The sequence below is a fragment of the Triturus cristatus genome, chromosome 10 (assembly GCF_964204655.1).
Source record: "Triturus cristatus chromosome 10, aTriCri1.1, whole genome shotgun sequence".
Taxonomy (NCBI): domain Eukaryota; kingdom Metazoa; phylum Chordata; class Amphibia; order Caudata; family Salamandridae; genus Triturus; species Triturus cristatus.
The window spans coordinates 555,391,855-555,418,003 of NC_140593.1; the positions used below are offsets into that span (position 1 = coordinate 555,391,855).

At 44.4% G+C, this 26,149-nt stretch overlaps 1 protein-coding gene across 5 annotated transcripts in view; it reads left to right on the forward strand.

Annotated features, from left to right (window-relative positions):
• Window positions 1-26,149, forward strand: part of LOC146789716 (tetratricopeptide repeat protein 21B-like) — a 514,157-nt gene that overhangs the window by 107,249 nt on the left and 380,759 nt on the right. For 3 of the 5 annotated variants that reach the window (XR_014970145.1, XM_085632051.1, XM_085632050.1), the window contains exon 4: window positions 24,794-24,891. Coding sequence is in view for 2 of the 5 variants with exons in the window: in XM_085632051.1 (XP_085488177.1) it covers window positions 24,794-24,891 (98 nt within the window). In the remaining 3 variants the exon portion in view is untranslated. Of the gene's footprint in view, window positions 1-2,123; window positions 2,298-24,793; window positions 24,903-26,149 lie in introns of all 5 variants that reach the window. The other 2 variants (XM_085632052.1, XM_085632053.1) reach the window with 2 other exon arrangements.

The following is a 26,149-nucleotide window of genomic DNA, read 5'->3' on the forward strand; positions in this document are numbered from 1 at the left end:
ATTACACATCCTTTCTGTTCCTTTGAGCCTTCCGTATTCAATTACGTAACCGGACGCCCATTGGCCTATATCAGGTAACTCCCTCGTCCGGTCCGCCACCTCCCCTTCCAGCTCAGCTTCTAGCGTGGGGTACCGACGGAGAGGTGAGTCCTGACATTTCGATATTCGACTTCTGTTCTGATGTTCTGTTTTCTAGTGCGGTATACCTTACACAGGATTTACAGATGGGTCATGAGTCTCTCAGCATACGATGACACACTGCTATGTTCTTGTTGTCTCAGCCGTAGTTTATACTTTCTTTACTGCCCTAGTCACTGAGACTTGTGCTTATTTATTGGCCGGCTTCTCATCATGCGCAGCGTTACAGCGCACTTATAAATATGTAAGCATATTATTAATGTGTGCCAGCGCTACAGCGCACTTTTAAAGATATAAGCGTTCAGTGCCTTCAGCGTTCGCTTTCCCCTTACTAGACTGTTTGATTCTGCCTTATTTCGTAATTGCACTCACAAACGACACATTGTGAAAGTTTTTCTCCCCCCCCTTTCCCCCACTATAACACGATGGGATTAACTACCATGGGGCTAATTTTTGTAATTTTTGTATGCATTGATGCTCTCTTCCTTATAGAGCGGTGCCTCCTGTCCTGAGCGGATGCCAGGCGAGGCGAGGTACATACCCGAATATTGACGGGTGAGTACTTAACCAACAAAAAATTCTGTTGAAATTTACTTGATGCTTCTACCATTTTGTGTTTACAATACTCACATTTGTATTGTGCTCATGACTGTTAGTACACTGTATCTAGCGTTTTCTGTGTTGGATATTGATAATTTTTAGAAATGATTGACTTTTCTCTTCCATTATAACTAGGTTTCTGATTTCCCCTCCTAAAAATTCCAGGGAAACGGACTAACATAAAAGGTCGTATTGGGATTTCATCCCAACTACTAATTCACATAAGTTTCCTTTGTTCACGTTTTTGCAGTAGCGAAAGGTCCTGATGAGAGCTTGGACTTCATAGTCCGATAGCCGAAACATGTAGACCACCACTCTGACAGTCATTTGTTACACTGTCCACGCACTGTTTTTAAAGTGGCATCAAGATAGCACCAGAATAAAATTGTTTGTGTCTTGGTAGCCATTTTTAATAGCACTTTTTCCTTTTATATTCTTGGCACTGCAAACCATCACCCTACTTTTGGTCACCCACGACTGGGACTACCATACAACCTCCACTATTATCCAAGTGGCTGGTTTTTATGGTTTAGTTCAGAGCTCCCAAATGATGAATAGCCACCTTTGTGGGTGATGGGAACTCAACCTCTTTGGGTACACCCCAGATGGTTTTCACTTTTCTGAATATATCAGGTATCCACACAGATTATATTTTTTAGACCCACAGTATTTTTTGGTATAATCTATGTAGCGCTTCCATTCAAGGATGTGGGACCTAAAGGGATTGTGAGGGGATAGTGTTCGGTTTGTCTCAAGCCAATCCATATAGAGTATCACAAAATTAGGAGCGAGAACTGCGCCCATGCTGGTACCTTTCACTTGTTGATAAAAGGTTCCATCAAAAAGGAAAAAATTCTTAGTGAGGCAGATCTTGAGGAGTTGAGTAATAAAAGAAGTAGGGACGGAGTGGGGTTGTGGTCTAGTGTTAAGGATAAATCTAATGACGTCAATACCTTCATCATGGGGAATGTTGGTGTAAAGCGCCTCAACATCGAGGGTGCAGAGAAGGCTATTGAGGGGATTCCTCTACAAGGTTGACCATAGCCATGGTGTCCTTAATGTAGCAATGCGTAGTGGGGACAAAATCTCTGATAAAGTGGTCAATGTACCTTCCCAGTGGTTCAAGAATTGAACCACATCCGGAGACAATGGGGCGTCCCGGGGGTGTGGTAGAGTTCTTATGTATCTTGGGTAAAGTGTAAATCACCGGTGTACGGGGGCATTTGGTATTAAGAAACTGGAATTCTTTCTTGTTCAGAAAGCCTTGTGCCAGGTCTTCTTCAGTGATGTCCAAAATAAGCTTTTGGATCTCCTTGGTGGGATCAGTGTGTAGTTTTAAGTAGTGGTCTGTTTTAGAAAGTTGACTCAGTATTTCCTGTTTGTAGGAATCTGTGTTTTGGATGACAATACCACCGCCCTTGTCCGCTAGTTTGATGGTCAGATTGTCCATTTGCTGGAGTTCCTGCATGGTGTTTTTCTCTGACAGTGAAAGGTTCTAAGGGATGTATGTGCGTCTGTGTTCAAGTGAAGCAATGTCATTGAGAATCAGTTTTTCAAAGGTAAGGACTTCAGCTGGGACGCTGTGAGGCGGCGGGGAGAAGGTGGAGGGAGGGCGAAATGTGGTAAATGTTGTGGGAGGTGTGTAAGATTTGTTCTGAAAGAAGTCATGAAGGCGTATCTTTCTAAAGCTTATCCGGTAAGCTTCTCCAGCCCCTGCGCTCGCTGCAACAGGTCAGATGGCCCCAACTTCGACCCTTTGCTGACTTCACCCTTACCTTCCCCGCAGGGACACCATGCTACCTTCACGCAACCTTCTTCTGGACTCCCGCATTGTTCGCGACTCGAGGACCCCTCGGTACACTACTAGTGAGGCTCCGTCCCCGTGGCCACAGACCCGCCGGTCGTACCCGCATCTCGGGTATTCTCCCTGACTCCGTTTGGTCAATACATCCCTCGGCCTCCACCGGATGGTTAATTGTTTAATTAGGTGTTTCTGACTATCGTATCTGTAAGTCTCTTCTTACTCTGTCCCCTCATTCGCCTCTTTTTTTTTTTTTTGTCTGACCTATTGTACTTTATATATGTTATATTGTGTTGTGCTTTGTTGTGTTTTTTATATGTATGAAGTTGATTTATGTACTGTACTTTATAGTATTTAGTGTTGGGCATATGATTGTGTTTTCTTAACCACCCATTGTACCCTGATGGAATTTATAATGTGTTTTTTTTTTATATGCAATCAATTGATATGATTCTTCTATTACGTGTAGTATTGTTTTATATAAAATAAATGAAAATGAAAGACAAATAATCTAAATATTTTTTTCGGTCTGTGGACACATTAATATTTATGGACTTATTGCCTATTTACATTATATGAGTGGGGGGATTGTGCTTCTGTTTTTTGGTTTTGATCACTCCCTGACTCCTTTCCCCTCCTACTTATTGACTCAGGGTCCCTCGAAGTTTTTCTACCCTCATTCGCAACTCGCACCACTTCCTTTTTTCCCCCCATTCACCGTTTTGATACTCTCCCTCCTAGTTGGCACTTTGAGATGCACGATTATATAATTTCCTCCTTATTAAACTCTCCTTGCCTTTAGACTCTTTACATCTCCGCTCTCCCTTTACCACAGTTACCTTGACCATGGTTTTATCCTTTTTATCCTTTTTATCCTCTTTACCCACTAATCCCTTTTCCCCTCCCCCTCGCATCCTTCACTGAGCACGTTATTTCAACCCCTTTTTACCTTCCCTACCCTCATATTGTTTTACGATACACTCTTCCCCTTCTCTTCCTCGCTTTCCCTCCTCTCCCCAGGCTAACTCTCCAGGTAATCCTGCCATCTACCTGTCCTGAAGAGATCCCACTATTACCACAGGGATCGAAACGTCGTCGACAACCATTTCTAAATTCCTCTATACCTATTATTCAAATGTTGGAGTATGAGATGTTTAACTGACTTTTTGTTACTGCTTATTTGCCTGCACTAAAAAAGTCACCTTTTAAGTCACTTGCCTGGGTTCCGGAAATCGTCCGATTTCCTTTTTACCCCGCCACAAAAAACTCACTCACTGTTTTGTTATTATTTTTTCGTTTACAATTTGTTTCATATTGACCAATATTCTTTGCATTGACTTTATACATAAACCCAATTTTTCATTGGACTAATTGCGGTACTTTACTTACTCTTTCTGAATGGGACCACTGTTCCTTATAAATATAGTTATTTATTTTGTCAAGAAGAATTTGTGATTTTAAAGGAATATTTTTAACTTAACCAGTATCCGCAGCAACCTTGTAGATTGTGAAGTTTATGAAGGCTTATCCCTTTTTAAGTTCATCACAAGGGTACTTTGTCCTTTCCGTGTGTGTCCCAAATGTATCTACCAGAGGAAAACATCCCATCTAAATCATCATATAAAGTCAGTTTTCATTAATGCCCAAAACTCCTGTTTTATGCGTTTGCCACCACTTCATGAAAATTCTAATTCTGATTTTCAAGAGACATTGAGTTACTTGTTTAGTGTTAGCATCTCTCTCCAACCATTTTCCTAGTCTCCTGCTCTTCCAAGACTAGTTTGTATCATTATGTTCCTTTCTGTACCATCTAGGCATATTTCTTCCATCAGCTTCATGTTCAGTGTATATCATTACTGTGTTTCTGATCTTATGCCTCTAAATAGTCCTTTATTTAATTGTGGACATTTCTGAAAACCTATTATTGGTTAAATCCCTTCCAATGCCTTACTGTCAGCAACTCGTTGTCCGTTCTTCTAATGGATTTACTGCAGTCCATTTGACCTTTGACTGATTGTTTACCCTAAATAAATGTTTTCACATGGGCATTTCACAATGTGTACATCAATGTATACGAAAAAAAAGGTACTCTCACATATAAAACTATACTTGCTGCTTATCGGGTTTCTTGATGTGAGAAATATATTCAGTCAAGATTTACAGATAGATCTGACACAGATGACTACAGTGGTGCTAAAACAAATGAAGGTCCATCTCTAGATGGGGCTTTCCGTCTCTACAGATCTAGGTAAGTACTGTGCCTGTCTAAATGTTTTGGTTTGTGATACCCCCTCACATTTAAGTAGCCATCACTGAGTTCTACCTCATAAGCCTCTGTGATCGAGTTCAGAAGACTTAAGAGTGATGTTAAATGATAGTCAAAATTCGAACATTAAGCGGCATGGAACATTGTAAGGAACATAAAGATCATATGATTAAGGAAAATTTCAGGCCTTCACATTAACCTTTTGGGAGAACTCAGATATAGATTGAACCAACCAGTGACATATATGGATAAAATGGGGTGCTTATAAGATAGCTACTGATTTTGAAGCCTGATAATAGGTACCCGATGCTTCATTTCTTTCCTTCCGCCTTTGGGTGTGATAAAACATGTTACCTGAATGTCATGGGCCTACAATATGTTACTTGCATCGGACCTTATTCTGAGTTCCCTTTTAATTCCAGAAGTGCTGGTAACACCAGTTACCAGCCCATTTGGATTTTATGAGATCCACAGGAAAACCACTGATCTGTTTTGGTTCAACTAGTTATTTGATCTGCTGAATGAAGCTGAAATCTCTGTGTGAAACTCCACTGGAAAATGAGGAATAGGGGAGTGAATCAGACCCAGAACTACTGATTTCCCCTTAATTCCTCATTTCTAAAGGGACCCTCACATTCCCATTTATCACCCAGTAAAACTCTGGCAAGTGGACTTAACAGTATAGGTACCTTCAGGGGGCAGATTTGACTTGTAAGATAAACTGTGATACTCATTGTGAGATGCTGGGCTGTTCGTTGATTGGGGTGTGAGCCCTGATCAAGCAGCACCCAGAATACTTGTCCGGGTGAGGCACAAGACAACCATAAATAAACCTGTGCTCAACGCTCTGATATGCTGGCACAGAGCAGTCCGGCTTAACTTAGAGGGAATGTGTAAAGTTGCTGCTGCAACACTTCAAACAGTAATAAAGTGAAAAACACCTCACAAACAGGATCATCAAATTTGAAACAGAGTAAAATGTAATAAATAAAACAAGACCAAAGTGACAAAAATCCAATCAGTAGAACAGAAGTTACGTATTTTTAAATATTTTAACAAAAATAGTGCCAAAAAGCGCCACCTCAGGATATCTGGTCTCGCTGGACCAGGTAAAAATCATACTTCAGGCCAACCGTGATGTAGCGAGTATCCAGAGATCTGGGCATGTACTGAAGAGTTGGTGTCTGAGGTCCCCTTTTTGTACCTTGGTGCCCAGGATTTGGAGGGTGTGAGAAACTTTTAGACAGTGGCTTTGAAGTGTATGGAATTTCCTGCCTCCAGTGGCTCCAAGCTGGCTGCAGTAACAATGTGGGGTGGTTGGACTCTTTGTGGTCGTTAGGCTCTTTGTGTGAAGGTAAAACAAGCTAATCAGTTGTCAGTGGGGCTGTGCTCAGCTCCCCCCCCCCCCCCCACCCCGGTCAGCAGATGGCTCATCCAGGCACACTTAATCGCTATTGTGTGACGTTCTGGGAGGAATTCACAAGGTTTAACTGTCAGTTACATCAAGTCATGTAACCCAAGACCGGCTATAGGTAACAAATGGGCTACGTTTGGGAAAATCCCAACTTTCTAAAAGTGCCATTTTCAAATTTTATTGAAGATATGACTTTAACATTAAATAGGGTTTATGATTACAATTCCAAAGTCACCAAACATGACATAGCCACCAGCAGTCAATTGGAAATTACAGCTTATTAAACGTAATAAGGAGATTCCCTATGTTGTCCTAAGGGAAGGGTAGGCCTCACAGTAGTGAACAATGATTTTAGGAGTTTTTCACTGCCAGTACTTGTAAAACTTAAAAGTGCACGTTGAACCTTTTAATTCCAGCGCACCCAGCCCTCGAGGCTTCCTAGGGCCAACCTTCAGGGTGTGCACCTATATGTAATAAAAGAGGAGCTTTTTTTAGTTAATTTTTTTAATTGAGATCCGTCAAGATTTTGCAAATTCATCCATATAACGCAATGTGAATATTTAGTAATAGAGCCTTTCAATACAGCATAAAAAGTCAGCTACAAAAGAGTAACATAGAATAAAATCCAGAGTGATCGCGGACTAAAACAAATCGATGGAGACCAGATACAACACAATTGAAAAGATAACTAAAATGCCCATAATGCATTGAAATATAAATCCGGGTAAAGTTTTGAAATTAGGCTGCCAATAGTGTATTGATGTAATCAAGATCAGATACGACATTGCCTGCCTGATTTAAAATGAGCTACGGTATCTATAGTGCCTTAGGTACATTAAACTATGCAGAAATATCAACATATGTGCCGTAAATAATATTTCGTCATGTTAAGACAACTTCGACTGCTTATAAAAAAGAAGCTAAAGTGTCTATAGTGCAATAAAGTGCTATAAAATAGGTGTCTATAGTGCAATAACGTGCAAAAAAAAGTACAGATATATCAACACATGCAGCATCAAGTAAAATTTCAGCATATTAGGAGTGCATTTAAAATGTAAGCTCTTAATTAAAATGTAATCAAAATTGGCTTTCCAGACTTTCATCAAACTTTTTAATCCCCCCAATTCGCAATGCATACAAGTGCTCACTATTTTTTTCCTGCCTCATTTTCCGAACCCACTTGCATTTAGTTGGTACCAGGTCTGATCTCCATCTCTGAAGCAGGAGTGACCTGGCAACCGCCATAGCAATATATTAGTTTGACCAACTTATCGTAAAGATGTAGAGTAGGGTCATAGCAAAGGACTTTTAGCCAGTGGTTAGGGTCTATTGTGATTAAACATTCAGCCTCTAAATGGCAAACTATCATCCCATAAACCCTGAATTAAGGGGTACTGTGATATAATATGCGTCCAATTGGCTGTCGGATGATTTAGAAAGTGACCGGATTGGCTGGGATAGACCTTAGAAAATTGTGGGGTTCTATATAGAAGCCATTTGCTAAAAAATAGCATCCCACGCCAGTTGGCCCCCCTTAAAGTACTAAAATTAAGTTTATTTAATTCAGACCCCATACTTGCTCTAATCTCCAAATTTTTGTGTTTTTCCCATTTTGTTATTGCTTTCTCCACAAGATCTAGACCCTTAATAGGGGCTAAAAGTTGTTTCCACTCCCATGGTCTCCTAACTGATTCCTTCAAATAGTACATTTTCCAGATTTTTACGTTTATTAATCTGTATCAGATCCAGATTACTAAAGAACTTGATAAGGATATTATATGACCTGAGCAGAAGGAAATCATTTGGGATTAAATCATACATTTCAGAAATGTTTAGCCATATATCGATCCTTATAAAATCTGAGATTATCCGAAAACCGGCCTTAGCCCATTTTTGAATAATTTCAGTTGAATCTCCAATCCCAAATACTGAAGTGAGATTGGATAACGGAGTTGAAGAATTGATTACCGGGATTGTATATCATCTATAAAAGTCCTGACGTTTATGAAAGAACTTCTGCATACACGTATAGTGCACTAATTTAGTTTAAAAAAAAAAAAATTTAATGGACAGCGTATCTGGTGCTCTTTGCAAATTAAATTCATAAAATAATTTACGAATAGTCCTGTATGTGATTACAATTTAATTCTAGACATATATTGTGCAAAGTATACAAAATAATAAACCCTGAGATTAGCGAGTGTTAACTCTCCATTCTCCAGCTCCTCATATAAAGTGCTAAGTGCAATTCGGGGGGGGGTTGGTTCTTTCCCCAAAGAAAAGATGTATACATGGACTCTAATTTGGCAAAGAAAGGTGCTGTTAAAACACATGGAGTTGCAGAAAATAAAAAATTAAATAACAGGAGAATGGACATCTTGATCAGTGAGACCCTCCCCAATAATAGTTAACGGGAGTGAGTTCCACTGATGCAGTAATTCCTGTACTTTCAGCAGAAGCGGGACAACCTTTTAAGTCATACAAATCAGATTTGTGACGAAAAATAAACCCCCAGATACCTTTTTGGTTTCAAATTTAGACAGGACAAAATATCAGTGTAAAACCTAGGGCTTTTTTCTGTTTTCTTTTTGTTAATTGTATACCCGCCGAGCAATTCAAACTGCTCAAAAACCTCAGACTTTTGGTTGGACCCCCTTATCTTTGATTATGAGCATGATATCAACCGCATATAATTTGTTTCCCTATGGTAGGTAAAGGTGGACGAATACCACGGGGTTGTTTATAGAATGTACCTTAACGCAGAAGCCAATATAATTGTTAACACCTCAGAGGCAGGACAAATCAGTGTCAAACGGGGGACCAAACAAGGGTGTCCACTGTCCCCCCTCCCCCCCCCCCCTTTTTATTTGCTTTTTTTATTGAACCTTTGGCTATTGCTATGCGAAATAAAAGGGGAGTTTAAGACTTGGCAAGGAGATTATAATGCCAAATCGACTTGTCAGTTTAGAACCGCATACAGGCTGCAGTGGCAGGCCTGGGAGGTGTTTTAAGTGGGTGGCACAATAAGTGCTGCAGGTTCTGGAATGGCATGGGGAGCAATAAAACCATGGATTTAGGTCTAGATCTCTGTACTGAGGTGAATGTTGGATATTGTTCAGCATTCTGTCCATCAATTGTTGTTTTTTCAGGTCCACTGGTAGCATTTAATTTAGAGGCCCTGGGTATATAGTATACCACTCTACAAGGGAATTGCAGGTAAATTAAATATGTCAATTGGGTAGAAGCCAATTTAACCATGTTTAAGGGAAGTGAGCACAAGTATTTTATCACTGGTTAGCAGTGGTTAAGTGCACAGAGTCCTAAGGCCAACAAAAAGAAGTCCAGCAAAAATATAGGTGAGGCAAAAAGTTTGGGGGGAGGACAGCCCAGAGGCTGACAGGTCTAACACTCATGATAAAGCCCTAATAGTAAGCCCAATTCAGTTGGTTTTGCGACTGTGTTAATGAAGACCTTTATCAAGCTTGAATGTTCAACTGGCCACCAGCATTTACCCCATTTCTGCAGAAACTACCTGCCTAACCTAAGGAGCTTTAAGAACAGGAGCAACTCAGATTTTTTTCACCCTAGAGACCAACCTCACTCTCAAGAAACACATAGCCAAGAAAACCAAGATGATTGGATACCAACTCTTTTCACTAAACCCCAGAACTGCTCCAATCTGGTTGAATATAGGAGATAGCTGAAGACACACCTCTTTGAAGTTCTCAGAATCCAGCTACTCCTGTAATCCCTTGTTAACTTTATCTTTGATTTCGACCTTGCACAGGGCTCGGATGTCATTCAGCTATTTAAAATTTGTGCTATAAAAAATAAATTCCTACCAATCACATTATTACAATATTGTTAAGGTAAGCACACATAGGTAAGTATAGATTTGCCATTCTTAACCTCTCCTATAGGTAGCCTGACAAAACATATCTACAAGGCACCTATATATTTAGTTACATCCCCTAAGGAAATGCATCTTATGACAGTGCCCCTTTTTTTTACTAAACCATATGGGTGTCATATGCAGTAGTGCACTTTCACCAGATTGGCAGTCTATTATCATTGAGGTCTTGTGCAGTTGACTAGGTTAAGTAATAGGATCCATAGTTACATTACTTCTTTTCAAGGATAATCTAGCCAACTATCTTCTTGTGTGAGGTTTGGTTTCTTGGGATACATCCAATGCATTCTCCTTTACCTGATTACGCGATCACAGCCAAGGGAACTGTTTGAATACTCATGACATTCTTTTTTTTTTTTTTTTTTTTAAAACAACCTTTATTCTTCAAAAACAGGAACACAGCTATTCAGCCGACAACCCGGAGGTTCGGCAGCTTCAAGAGAGCAGAACAAAGAAGCGTCCACAGTGCATAAAAGGAGAAGCAAAAAGGTTCTATTTTACATAAACACACACCAAACCCAAGCAAGGCGAAAAACACTGAATACCACTGGTGATTGCCCCTCAGGGGAGACCGGACCCCCCTCGTCTATCAGTCACAGTGCTGTGATAAGAGGAAAAAGGGGGAAAAGCAGAGGCCCAAGAAGTCAATTAACCATCAGATATATATACAGAGGTGGAAAGAATGCTAAGGAGAGAGCTGTTCCTCGGGGGGATCCAGATCAGGGGCAAGACATATGCCCCCCCTATATTGGTTCCACCGCCCTCAAATGGCATGCCACTTCCGAGGGCGCCCTCTAGCGCAGTATACCGTCTTTTCCCTGAGCATACTCCAGTCCATGTTTTCCTTCCACGCAGTCAATGTGGGGGGGTGCCGCAGATCCCCACAGGCGCGCGATGTCTCGCTTAGCCACCATGTTACCCAGAGTCACCCACAGGGTCTGTGCCTCATCGTGATCAGTAGGCCCCCAAACATTCAGGAGACAACACCGCGCCTCCGGCTGCATAGCAATGCCCGTCACCTCCCCCATTACCGCATAGACTCTCCTCCAAAATTCCATGATGACGCCACATTCCCAAATGATATGCATGAAGGTACCCACCATACCACAGCCCCTCCTACATAAGCCCTCCTCAGAAAATCCCATATGAACCAGCCTTGACCCCGTAACATAGACTCTGTGGAGTATTTTGAGCTGCACCAGCCTCAGACGCGACGGGATCGCGACCTCCTTAGGAGAGGAAACCGCAGACTGCCAGTCCTCGTCATCCAGCTCAAGTCCGTCCCTAGTCCACTGGTCCCGCAGCCCCAATAGCAGGTCCGCCCGAACATTGATCAGTTTCTTATAGATGAGAGAGATCGTACTCTCTGGCATATGGCCATCGAGGATCCGGTCCTCCAATGGAGAGGACTCAGGCACCTTCTCACCTTCTACGAGGACTGACCGCAGGGCATGACGCACCTGAACATAGCGGAAGAACTCGGATTTCCCCAACTCATACTCCTTCTGCAACTCTTCAAAGGACTTCACCCTCCCCTTAATCAGCAAATCTCCAACCCTGGAGATACCGATCAGGTCCCATTTCTCAAAACCTTTCGTATGCCAAAGCTTCCCCAATTTTTCAGATTCAAACAACGGGGTAGCAAGGGTGAGCCTATCCTTCCAGCCCAGCGAGTCAGTCGCCAACTTCCACACCCGCACCGCCACCCCAGTGGGCCCTGTGAGGGATGAGTCCAGCGACCGCGAGTACAACGCTCTGTGATAATTACCGCCGCGCAACAACCATCGGTCCATGGCGTAGCCGGGGCTTAGAGCCGGACCATAGAAACCATGATTAATCGCGCTCAACTGGGTGGCCCAGTAATAGCGTCGAATGTCCGGAAGCGCAATACCCCCGTCGTACCACGGAAGCGTCAACTTAGCAATCGCTATGCGCGGCCGCCCATCCCACAGCAACGATCGTTGGAGGCTTTCGAACTCCCGAAAGTAACTGGCCGGTACCCAATCAAGAGTATTCTGCAAGGCGTAGAGGAACCGGGGAAGAGACATCATTTTGAACAAGGCGGCGCGCCCGACGAGGGAGAGCGGCATCCTCCGCCAGCCCGCAACATCCCGCCGCAAACGCGCCAGAGGAGGGAGCAGGTTCCGCTCATACCGCAAAGTGGAATCAGTGGAGATAAAAATCCCCAGGTACACGAAGCCCTGCTGGGCGATCTGGATCAAACAAGTTCGCGGGACAGGCGGAACATCGCCGCTGAAAACATACAGATATGATTTACTCCAATTGATGACGAGACCCGAGTTCCTACCAAAAGATGTCAGAACGTCACAAACCACTATAAGCGAGTTCTTAGGCGAGGCGAGATATAACAGGATGTCATCGGCATAGAGCGAAATACGGTCCTCGTGCTCGGGCGACCATCTAAGTCCACGTATATCCGGGTGCCAGCGTATCCACGCCGCCAGCGGCTCGCGGGCGAGGGCAAACAACAAAGGCGACAGGGGGCAACCCTGCCGGGTGCCCCTCCCAAGCTGGAACGGAGTCGACGCCCGCCCGTTTACCACAACACTTGCAAGGGGAGCCTCATAAAGCAACCTCACCCAGCTCACAAAACCAGGGCCAAAGCCGAACTTGGCAAGCACAGCCCACAGATATGCCCATTCCACCGTATCAAAAGCCATCGTGGCATCAAGAGACGCCACAATAGCTGGTTCTCGCAGCGTGCTCGCCCTGGCAATCACTCCATGAAGACGCCTAAGGTTTAACGCAGTGTTACGGTGCGGGATAAAACCCGATTGATCCGGGTGAATCAAGTCTCCAAGCACCCTGACCAAGCGGCCCGCCAGAATTTTAGCCAGAATTTTCGGCTCAGCATTAAGGAGTGATATTGGCCGATAGGAGGCACATTTGTCCCGGGGTTTACCATCCTTATGTATCACAACAATCGTCGCCAGTCGCTGGTCCAACGGGAGGGACCCACTCCCCCGCGCCTCCACGAACATGGCGCGCAGGTGAGGGGCAACCCTATCCGCGAACAGCTTATACAAATCAATCGGCAAACCATTAGGGCCTGAGGCCTTGCCCGAGTTCAGCGCGCGGATAGCACCTGCCACCTCATCAACCGTTATATCTCCATCGAGGTCATCTCTATCTACATCAGAAAGGCAGGGCAGAGCGATGTCACGCAGGAGGTCACGCGAATCCTCAGTCGGCCTATCCGAAACTGAGGCGTAAACCATACGGAAATAATCCGAAAAACACTGTACTATACCCTCGGGATCAACAACCACCTCTCCCCCTTCTCTCGTCAGCTCAGGCACCACTCTATTAACACGTTCTTTTTTGTCCAGCCAAGCTAGGAGTTTCCCGGCCTTATCGCCAACATCGTACAAGCGACCCTGCTGTTCCCTATTGAGGGTCTTGGCGGCATTCGTCACCAGGTCCTTATATTCCGCTTGCTTCAAGCTCAGATCATGCAGTGAGGCCGCTGTAACCTCCCCCTCCAGGGCCACCTCTAAAGCCGCGATCTCATCCTCAACCTGCATAACCTCGCCATCTCTCCGTCGCTTGGCGTCCACCACCAAGGAGAGGGCCTCTCCTCTCAACACGGTCTTAAATGCTTCCCACAACGACACGGCCGAGTCAACGGAACCCTGATTGTCCTTAAAATAATGATCAACTGTCTTCAACAGCGCACTGCGCATCTTGGGATCACGAAAGTACCAGGGGTTAACAGGAGCAACCCTGCCCCCTCCCTCGCGGCCGACATCCAGCCGGACCCACACTGGCGAATGATCAGATATGCCCCGCGCCATATGCCTAGCCTCAGATACCAATGAGGCGTGCGCAGCCAGAGTGAGCAGGTAATCAATCCGAGAGAGACTACCATGCGCCCCAGAGTGAAAGGTATATTGGCTCTGTGTGGGGTGCCGGAGCCTCCAGCAGTCTACCAAGCCGAGTGTGTCTATAAAGTCTGGAAGCCACTTCTGAGCCCCCCCGGTGTCCCTGGGCGGGTACCCATCCAGCAACCCAGAGCCGACAGCATTAAAATCTCCCCCCACCACTAGCATACCCTCCGGGAGGTCCAACAAGGCCATGCCCAGATCTGCAAACGTGGAGGCCTGCAGGGCAGGAGGGACATAAACCGAAACCAAAACCAACGTTCTTCCCTCCCACCTCCCCGCCACCGCCGCAAACCTCCCCCTATCATCAACAATGGTGGAGTCCACCTCGAAAGGTAGTGATGCTCTAACAAGAATGCCCACACCCCTGGAGCCGGAGGAGAATCCCGAGTGAGCTATGAATTTGTAACCTTTTCTATTGAGAGCATAACAAGTATTACCTATAAGGTGTGTCTCCTGCAGTAGGACCACATCCGGCAAAGACCGTTTCAAGAACTGCAAGACAATCCCCCGCTTAATACGATCTCCCAAGCCATTAACATTCCAGCTAATAACATTTAAGCCCCTACCCCCCATCCCCACACACAAAGAGGCCCACCCCACACCCGAAGAGCCACCAGTGAACAACCCTGACAACCATTACTACGCCTTGCAAAAACAAACCCCCCAACAACAACCCCAAAATCCCAGTTCTCCCCCCCCACCCTGCACCCCTGCTGCAGCTTACAAAGCCCCCCCAACTTGCAGTGTGCCTGTCGCCCTACCAGAACCCAAAACTACAAAAAGTACCCTGAGGGAGGAAAGAGCTCCCATCTTCCTCCCGCAACCCTCCGTATTTACTGCAATCAGCTCAAGCCATTGTCTGGAAACAAAGCAAGTCAGTCCGGCTCCAAAGGCATCAACCCTGCCCATCCCGGCCACCCTCCACGTCTGTGGCAGCATCCTCTCCAGTCCTTCGTCGGGGCAAAGCGTCCAGCCATTCTCCGGCCATAGCAGGCGACTCAAAGAAGAAAGTTCGGTCCTCATACACCACACGTAATCTGGCAGGGAAAAGCATGGCATATTTCAGGTCCCTCTCCCGTAGACGTCTCTTCACCCCCAGGAAACTCTGCCTTTTCTTTTGCACCAGCTGGGTGAAGTCAGGATAGAAGCTCACTGACGCGTTCTGAAAAGGGACCGGGCCCGTCACCCGCGATGCTTGCAGGATAGCGTCCCGATCTCGGAAGTGAAAGAGCCGGGCGACAATCGGTCTCGGGGGGGCTCCCGCCCTGGGCCTCCCGCCAGGAACTCTGTGAGCCCGCTCGACTGCAAAAAACTTCCCAAGGCCCTTAGGCTTCAGATGGTTAAGCACCAAGTCCTCCACGAGCAGATCTGCGGAGATCTCGTCCGAGGATTCCGGGACCCCAATGATGCGCACGTTGTTACGCCTGGCCCAGCCCTCAAAGTCCTCAAGCCTACGGGCGGAGAGGTCGTTCTCGGCCCGCAGCTTACGAACCTCGGTCTGAAGTTCCGAGACATCATCAGCGAGGCCTGTGGTCTTGAGGTCGAGGGTTTTAACCCGCTCGTTAGTTTTGCCCAAATCCGCGCGGATCAGGTTGACATCCACCAAGATGGTATCCACTTTGTGCGCCAGGGCATCGAACTGTCTCCCAATCGAGGCCTGCATCCCCTCGAGCGCACCCATGACATCCTGCAACGAGAGCTCCGAGGTCGGGGATGAGGCAGTCTTCTGTACGTCCAGCGACTGGCCCGATCCACCAGGCGATCCCTTCTGCTGGGCATAGCGATCCATATTATTGGATTGAATATAGGCTCCCCGCCTGGTAGCCTTGGGTTTCAGCCTATCCCCCTATGCCTTACCCGACATGTCTAGCACCGAGCAATCAGAGTAGGGCGCAGGGCGTCCAGGGGATAGTAAGCATCAGAAGGCACTCCCGGGCCAAGGCAAACAAAGGGCGAGAAAGCGAAAGTGAAAGTACGGCGTGCTCCGTCCGCCAGTTCACACCTCGCCAGGCCGCTGTTGTTCAATTAGAGGCCGGGCATCCTGCCAACGCCAGCCCCTGGCATCCCTCGGAGATGGGCCTCAATCTTCCGCCGTGCACAACTCCGGTTCCCGGTGGGCGAACCGGACCCGGGCAGCATCAATCGCCTCAGCAATGAGTCATCTGCAAGATGCCGTGCATATAAAACAGGATTTAAGACCGGATAATCGACGGAGGGCGCGTAGGTCCCGGGAGCTCAAAGCTCAAGCGGCCATCTTGGTCAAGCGCTAGGCTCCTCCCCCACTCATGACATTCTTAATTGATTCTTCCTGGTCCTAAAGATGCCTGCAAAGTATAACTTGGCAGCTAGGAAAGGTTTGTACTATACCACTAAGAACGGAGTTACGATTGAGCCAGCTTTCGCCTTCATGAGGGGTAGAAGGCCTACATCCAGTCTGGAAGAAAGAATTGATTAGGAGTGATGAGAATTTGCAATGAGAGAGGGCTAAAAATGAAAGTGATTTAATGTCTGAAGATTGTTTACAAAAAAAATCTGCGCAACCCAGGAATGGTTTAACTAAACCTCGTGGTCCATTTAAAGTAAAAAAAATAAAAATGAAAAAAAGCCATGAGATTTCTGTGGTTCGGATGAAAGGAGAGAAATTAACCATAGGAGAGTAGTTTTTTATGGAAAGAATTTAGGCATGGAAAAAGGTGAGGAGGAATGTTGTAGCAGTTTTATAATGATGGAAGAATGATGACGTTTTGGGTAGGTTAGATCAAATGTGAGTGGGACGGTGGAGGCTCAGAACCTCAACGAGTGTAGTAGGTGGAGATAAATGGAAGAGTGATGTTGATCAGAGACGCAATGTTTTAAGGAAACCGATTAGGATTGACCATCCATGGAAGCAGCGGTTCCAAACACCTCCTGTATATTTGCAAGAATATGTAATTTGTATAGTGAAGGAAATGAGATGTTTTATACCTTCGAAACGTGTTATTCTGTGTTTAGTAATAGCTTCTTAAGTACCTATGTTCTATCTTTGTTGTGGATTGAGAGAGGGAATTCCAAAGCATGTTAATTCTGCTAACTGGCAAAGAAGGACCACGCTCACGCTCTGGTTGCTGACCAATAAAGCTACTGTTTAACTACACCCATGAATTTTCTGTCATTATAACACCAATCTGCAAAATAATTGCTTCACTAACCCCTATATCATCAACATGAATATATAGTTATTTTTCTTGCATCCACATTCCTTTACATAGACTTACATTATGATGTAGTGCAATGTTTTTGTCTTGCAGTATACGGCATGCAGTACAGTGGTTGTCTACCTCTAAATAAATGACTACTTGACAGTTTGTCATCATTATTGCAGTTTGTGGAATGAGTGGTTGTATATGAAGGTTCGCTGGTATTAGTTTGAAATCTGGTACTGATTTTGCTTTGATCCATTGGAGTTTTCACTGAGGCATTTAACTTTCTACATTATTATTTAATTTGCCGTCTTACTAAAGCAAGTAATCTGTGTTTACTCTTTGTATTGTTGGTGAAAAGCCAAGAATTTGTTTTATTTAACCAACCGCATATAGATTTGTTTTACTGGATATGAAGCATTACTGTTCTGTGGTTTAATCAAATAAAATGTAAGATGTTAGTCTAACTGGCTAAATATTCATATAATGGTGCAATAGTCTGCAGAAGAAATTCACTTGACCCCCAGCAACAGGTTGCAGATTCCAGGGTCCCAATCACTCGGTAATTAAACCAGCTGGAGCCCGAGCCCCGACGGATGTCACTCAACCCAGGGGCTCTCAGTATGGACAATCGGATCACAAAGAGGGTGGGGCGCAGTAGGGGGCACATCAAGTACTTTTTATCAATGACCACCGATATTACGGAAGGAATTATCCTAATGGATTTTATATAACCATTGATCCTTACAGGACTAATCGAAAATTGGTGTGAAACGGAGTTGATCCCACATTGTAATTCATTTTGATTTGAAGTCTTAAAAGGACGCAAGTAAACAGAGCCCATGCAGGCATGGTGCATTTTTACTTTGAATGCCAGGAAGCTCTTTGGGGGAGAGCAGACAGGAGGGGGGCGTTGCTTATGTGTTTTATACTGGAACGATTTTAAGTAATCGTACGTTAATAAAGTCTAGGTGGGGTCCCCATAACTCTCTTCTCGCCTTTTACTAGGGAGGGTCTTGACACACAGATCGCAGACGAATCTCTACTAGCACCAGTCAGCGGGCCAGATTTTCAGCCTTTGTATTCCTTTAACAGTTGTCTAAGCCACTCCATAATTTGTGATAAACAAATAAACATATGCAGGAGCCCAAAGTTGTTTGGAGCCCACCGCCGGCTGAGTCGGCTTGTTTCTACAAAGTGCTTCTTTCTATCCCCGACCCTAGACAGACTTCCTGACTCTTCATTTCTCTCTTGCAGGTTCTTTTTCTTTACTGCTTTCTCCCTTTGCAGCTTTTTGGTCTCATCTTTCTCGTCCCCGTTCTTTCTCCCTTTTCTCTCTGTGGCAGAGTCTGATGATACGAAATATACCTCGGTCTCAAAGGTTTGCACAAGCGCCAGTCACTGGCATACTTTAAACATTGGTCTTAGACGTGCCTTTTGCTTTGAAGCACACGAATTAGCCGAAATCACTTTGAACTCGTAGACAGTTTAATGAACGTTAATTTTGAGTGTTATAATTAAATATGGCGTAATGTTAAAGTTAAAGGCTAAGCTGAACGTCAGACTAGGGGCTGTGTAGACCTCGTGCGTGCACGCGCATGACCACACTACAACACGCATACACATTCTCTCTCTCGCTCTCTCTTTCTCTCTTCTCTCTTCTCTCTTTCTCTCTCTTTCTCGCTCTCGCTCTCGCTCTTTCTCTCTCTCTCGCTCTTTGTCTGTCTGTCTGTCTCTCTCTCTCTCTCTCTCTCTCTCTCGCTGTCTTTCTCTCTCGCTCTTTCTCTCTCTCGCTCTTTCTCTCTCTTTCTCTCTCTCTCTCTTTGTCTCTCTCTCTTTCTCTCTCTCGCTCTTTCTCTCTCTCGCTTTTTCTCTGTCTGTCTCTCTTTCTCTCTCTCTTTCTCTCTCTCTTTCTCTCTCTCTTTCTCTCTCTCTCTCTCTCTTTCGCTGTCTTTCTCTCTCGCTCTCTTTCTCTATCTCTCTCGCTCTCTTTCTCTCTCTCTCTCTCAAAGGTTAGTCGATTCAGGTTATAACTACGCCATTCTGACATCTTTCCTTAGTCTTTGCTGGGTCGGGTCCAATAGAAAAGACATAATGGTTGTATCACCGCCAACGTGCCCTGCCAAAGATATACGAAAGCCGACAGGGGGAGCACTAATGGGCACTTTGGACAGTTTTCTGGTCAGAGTGTCTTCCGCCCTTGCTAAAGATATTGAACTCACAGAAAAGAGAATATCCCTCGATATCGCCTTTGAAAAAAGGTCATCTATGGGCAGACTAGCGGAAGTACGATCCCCGAATGAGGTCAGGAATGAGATCTTAGACATTTCACCATTATTGATACCTGCTGAGGAGGGGGGTGAACAAGGTTTCTCGGGGCCCCATGAGCCAGCAAGGCCTAGGATCACTGGGGTTCCTGGTATGTGCAATGGTTCGGTCAAATCCCCGGCTAAGACTAGCTGTCCAGCTGTTTTAGAAGATACCTGCCATGACAAAATTACTACCCGATCCTCCGTTAAATCCAAGACGTTGTCCTCTAAGGATGGTTTGAACTGTGCCTCTAAACGATTGCGTACAAAAAATAAGGCCCAGACCCCAGGAAAAAACAAAAACCTTACTAAAACTCAATCTGTGAGTAAATCTGTGACCCAACATGGAACTGTCAGCCAAGCCTGTGAAGACTTAATTAATGTATCCCTTGCTGACCAAATCACTACAAATGACTTGAGTTCAGTTTTTTGGACTAAAATGGAACACATGATTAAGGAGTCTTGGGCACCATTTAGCGATCGGCTAGATTCTATTGATTCTAGACTAACCTGCATCGAACTGTCGTTAGTCTCATCCAGAGGTCGAGAAGGAAGGGAAGGAAGGGAAGGGACCTATGTTAGTAAGGCGGGTAATATTCATGCCGAGAATGCAAATGCTGGGGCTACAGTGCTAGGGTTGCTGAGGCGTCATCTTCTGCCCCCCAGGCAATGGCTCTGGGGTGCAATTTGGTGGCACCCCCACAAAACCCAAAGGAAACTGTCACTAATAATTTAATCACGGCTGCGCACTCAGGCCCAGGGGCCCTAACATCACAAATAGAGCCTGGCATGCCGGTCAACCGTAACAATAATCATAGTATAGCTCCAAAATCAAATCTCAAAGATCTTAGTGTAATTCCCCTACCCACCATCCAACTCCCACTTGAAGCTGCACCATATGTAGTGGTTCTGGCGGGGGCTCCTTCACTAGACCAGGGAAGGAGGGAATCACATCAGGAGCTGAAGAACAAGTGCATCCACTGGCTCAATAAGAACCGCACCCTCCCACCTCACGCCTCAGCTGAAATCCTCCACGTTAGAAGAGTGGGTTGGGTGGGGAATAAACCAAAGACAGTAGGGGGGGGACTGCATTATCATAAATTTTAGGGATAAGAGAACAGTGGATTACATTTGTGATTGGTTCCATAAAGATCCTATATTAACCATTCACCCCCTTCCCCTCTCCTATTTTTATGTGGTGGTGCCCTTAGATAGGGGCTGTAATCAATATTATGGAAGACAAAATACGAGGAGGCCAGGGCCAGGGCCAATTATGGAGCTACATAATAGGTTCGAAGTGCTTTCAGGTTTGGAGGATTGCGATTGACTCCTTGGCCCAGATCTCATTCAGGAGGAAGTGTATACACCCCCTAGCAGGCCAGAGGTGGCCGTTATAAATACTGTTACTGTCTCAGAGACAATAGAGATTAATGTTGTCCCCCACACCCCTAATTTAAATTTTAAGATCTTGAGCTGGAATATAGCGGGTCTGAGAAGTAAATGCAGGGACGAAACCTGGCTGGAAGAGATAAAGCTTTGATATTTTGGTATTCCAGGAGACTTGGGACACAGACCAGAACTTTTTTATAGATGGGTATGCACATTTTTATATTCCTGCTAAAAAGGCACATTATGGACGGGCACAAAGAGGTCTATTAATGTGTTTTTCCCTAAATGTGTGTGGTTCATTAAAACAAATTGAAGTAAATTCCCATAATTGTATGGCTGTAGAACTATCTCGCTCACACGCAGGAAAAATTTTACTAGTTAATTTTTATAACTCTCCCAATAGTGACAGCACAAACAATTTTTTATCCAACTTAGAGGAGTGTTTGACTGCTTATCAAAAGAAGAACCCACAAGTTGAGTTTATTGTTATGGGAGATTTTAATATTCATCCCTGTGAAAAAAACTGTATCTTTGATAATTCAGATGGTCCCCAATACTCTGCTCCGGTACATTTTGAACACACCGAGCAGGGTGAGTCCCTTGAGGCTTTTAGCCACCCTAAATCTTTATGAATCGGGATGTGTTAAGAGTGGCCCAAGGGTTGCTACCTTTAAGGGTACAGCCTCCGGAACAATCATAGATTATATTTTTATGTCTGCTGCAGTCTTAAGTAGTGTCACCTCATATAAAGTTGGGTATTCTGTTTTTAGTGATCATAACCCCGTTATTTTAGAATTGGCCCAGGGGGCACTATTATCAATCACAGCGTCCGACCAGAGAGCTATTAGTCGAGAGGTGATAACAACCTCTCAAGGAAGGAAATTAAAATGGTCTAAAGTGATCCCCGAAACTTTTGTAAGAGAAGTCCTGTCCAATACAGAGAAGGATGTTAATACATGTTTGGACATTGATGCGCCAAAAACACGGACTATAAATGCTTTTGAAACTATCTGCAAGGAAATCTGTAGCAAACTGACGAAGCAGACGCCCTTAGAACCCAGTATTAGAGGGAAAAGATGGTTCAACAAAGATTGTACTAGGGCTCACTCTGCCCTTTTAAAAGCTTTAAAGCAGTCACCTAGAAACAGGGAGTACATAAATAGGATGAGGAATTCTCATAAACAAGCTATTTGGACTAGAAAAAACCAGATCAAGGAAGAGGCATGGGACAAACTAATGTCCCCGGAGGTCCTGAGGGACAGCGGAAAGTTCTGGAAAACCATCAATGATTCCTATTTCTCAAGTGAGGATAACTCACATCTGGATTGTATTATCCAAGATGAGTCATGGATTTCCCACTTTGAGAAAATATACGGTAGGGAAGGGACTGAGAGTTCTCTAGATCACATTAATAACTTAGTCCCACTGCCAGGTTTGGTCTTCCAGGAGAAAAGTCTTAAAAGCAATAACGGAGACCATGATTAATAAGGCACCTGGACCAGATGGGTTCCCGGCAGACCTCTATAAAAGCTTTCCTAAATTCTGGGCTAGGATACTGACTAACATTTTTAATGCCTTAGGCCCAAAGACTATGCCATTATCTTGGTCAAAGTCCATTATCATCCCGGTATTTAAAAAAGGACAGAGGCATGATCCAGCTTACTACAGGCCAATCTCCCTGATAGACTCAGCTGTGAAGATTTTAGGCAGAGTCATTCTAGATAGACTGACAGACTTTCTTGAGGGTAGAGGGATCCTCTCTAATGCCCAATACGGATTTAGAGCAAAAAGGAGCACATTAAATCAATGTCTAAACTTACAGCTCCTTATTAGCAAATACACTGTGGCCAAAAAGGGTTCCCTCTACCTGGGTTTTATGGACCTCTCCACAGCATTTGATTTAGTTAACAGGTCCAAGCTTTGGCAAATTTTAATTGACATGGGGATAGATCACACCTTGGTCAAGTTCCTGGCCGATCTACATTGTGGCTTGATCGCCTCGATAAGAGTTACCCAAGACGGCAGATGTACTAGGTATTTTAAATCAGAAAGAGGTGTTAGGCAGGGGTGCATTTTGGCTCCCCTGCTGTTTACATTATATATTAATGCGCTAGAACCTGCTCTGAAGAGAGTCACATTAGACGTCCCGAGAGTCGGAGACACACCCATACCTGTTCTCCTCTATGCTGATGATGCAGTTCTTCTCGCACGAACAGGCATTGGGTTAAATAAACTATTAAAGAGTTTTAATACCTTTATGGAATCACTTGATCTGAAAATTAACGCCAAGAAGTCACACGTTATGATAATGGGGGAACAAAGTAAAAAGAAAAAAACATTGACATTCCTCTGTGGTAAAGATGTGGTTAGCATGGTCCCTGTTTTTACATATTTAGGAATTTTATTTAGCGAGAACGGGACCTGGGGCCAGCAAATGAAACATAAGAGAAATGTTTTTGCTAGATCCTCATCTGCTCTCATGGGTTTCTCGAAACGTTTAGGAGCCAGACCTATGGAAGCTATTATAAAGGTTTACAAGGCTAAATGCCTCGCAATAGCTACCTATGGCTCTGAGATATGGGGATATACCACTGATACCCAGCAGATCCAAGTGGTGGAAAATGCTTTTCTTAGATCTTTACTTTCAGTGCCACAGTCAACTCCTACCTTCTCGATTCACGAGGAGTTGGGAATGGGATATGTCTTAGATATAGTTAAAACTGCCCCAATAATATGTTGGCTTAAGACTTGGCTTAACGACGAGATCTCTTTAAACCATATGATCCTTAAAGATTGCCTGACCTTAGATTTAGCCAGTAAAATCCCGTGGTTAGCCTACATTAAAACAACTCTTAATAAATTAGGTAGGCCGGAGATTTTCTTGTCCCCAGAATCCATTAAAAAAGCAGACCTGGCCTTGATTAAAACGGCTATGATAAATTTACAAATCGCAGAAAGAGAAGAATTAGAGTTGAAGAAACCTTTAGTAAGATTACATTACGGGCTAGTGAGCTTACCCGGCCTGGAACCCTATTTGAAGATAGTAACACGCCCCTATCATCGTTTTCTGTTAATCAGATTCCGATTTAACCTAATTCACTTTTTGTTAGGTGACTTCCCCAAATGGGGCTCTCCAGATAAAGCGGAGCCCTGCAAGTGCGACAATTTATCCCTCCAAGATACTTTACATTTTGTCATGTTTTGTAGGTATTACTCCGATGCCAGGAAAAAGTATTTATTACTGTTGCTTAAAGAATTAGGGTTCACCCAGGTTAGACCAGCCCTGATATATTTACAATCAATGAGTAATGTTCGGATAATTTTTCACGTCGCAAATTTCTTGGTAGCTGCTGTTCGTGTTAACAATAAGAATAGGAACAGTAACGCATCCGCAGGTCTAGACACACTCTGATTTCTTTTAAATGCTGAAGTTTTATTGTGTTTTTAAAGTGGAGGTTATGATTTTTAATACACTGTCAAATTTTAATATTTATTAATGATCTTAAATATATCAAATGTATGTGTATACCCCTGTATGAATTTGCGGGGACTGTATCTCTCGTCTCAGTTTAAAGCCTTTATAATGACAACCATTTTTTGCCATGTCAGTGTTCACATTTTTAATTGATGTAATGTTTCTGTGAAATTGTCTCTTTTTATGATATTAATTTTATCGAATAAAGTATTATGACTGACTGACTCTCTCTCTCTCGCTCTCATTCTCTTTCTTGGCCAGACTCGAACTACTGGTAACTTCAATTTGTAATTTCGTACGAACAAACTGTGTTTAAATAGTTTAACGTTGTGCTGCCTATAGATGCACGTTATCTACATTTTCTGTTTACGTTTCAACCACTCTTATCGGCTCCCATTCAATTATAGGTATCATCTGGTGCCAAATCCTAGAGGGACAGCTGGACGAAGCCGAACAGCAGTTGGAATTCCTTCGTGAAGTTCAGCAGTCTATTGGAAAATCTAAGGTCAGCCACAGGTGTGGATACAGTGCTGCCAACGTGCTAGACTTTGCTTTTCAACTTCTGTGACCTTTATGGGCAGCTTTATTGACCAATTACCCTTTCGGCAGCCCTCAGCCCCACCTCCGTATATTAATGGATCCTTGATACAGTGAAAGCTGAACTGGTTTTAGAGTAGTTTGGAGCGCGTGCCACCTAGGCCTAGAGGCAATCGGGCCTGTATGTTTTATTTTGACCTCCGGGTGTTAATAAAATGAAATAAAGCAAGCTACCATATATCAACAAGACTTCGGACATTGTTTAGAGTTTGGCAGCCTGGATACTCTCTCAAAACGTGAGCGTTAGAAATGGCCCGGACTGGTGATTCCGGGCACCGGGCAATCCCCTGGTAGGCTGGATGGGGTGGGGGCCGGTTTTGTGACAGGGGGCCGGTTCTGTTGTTGGGGCTGATTTGGACCGACTTGACTCCATGAGTCACGGACGGTCCAAATCGGCCCCAACAACAGAACACAGTGCTTACATTAAGCCTGTCTGACTGAGGCCTGGTGTGAGCAGGACAAGGATTTCTCTGCTACTAGGCTAGTATGATCAGCCGCCGCCCGGCCGCCCTACTCATTATAATGTTATTAAACCTCCCCGCACACCACCTGACCTGTCACGCTGCGCACGTCTACAGCATCATCATGGTCGGGTGACGTGACGTGACTCTGAGGCGAGGTCTAGGCAGGCATTCAGAGGCCAGAGGGAGACTGTCAGAAACAGGGAAAGAGAACGGCACCCCATGATTTAATTCCCCCAGTCTGCAAGTGAGTGCTATTTGTTCCTGGCCAGATCTGATTTATGGGTGACTGGTAGAAGTGCTAGCTCTAGGGTGGTGTGACCGGTGTGACCGCACCGGGTGCTGACTTTGGGTGGCAAGTATATTCGGTTTTAAAAGTGCTTGCTGCCTCCCTCCTGGCCTCCAGCAATTTTCGGCAAATGTTATGATAACTAAGTTGATTAATGTTCTTCCTAAAGAGAGATCGGAGTTTTGTCTAGTGGAAGTTTTGATTCATGGAAAGGTTGCGCAGAAAGTTAATGTGCCTGCTGCAAAGAACATGTACTATGCAGATCACAAAGTGCAAATAATGTAAATAGGTCAGTGGGTTACTGATTTTGAAAGACAGATCTTTGGTTGCTTGTAGTTTAGAAGTTAAAATCCTAACATAGAACAGTGAGCTATTGTCATCTAAGAGCTACATGTAAACTGTAAGGTACAAATTAG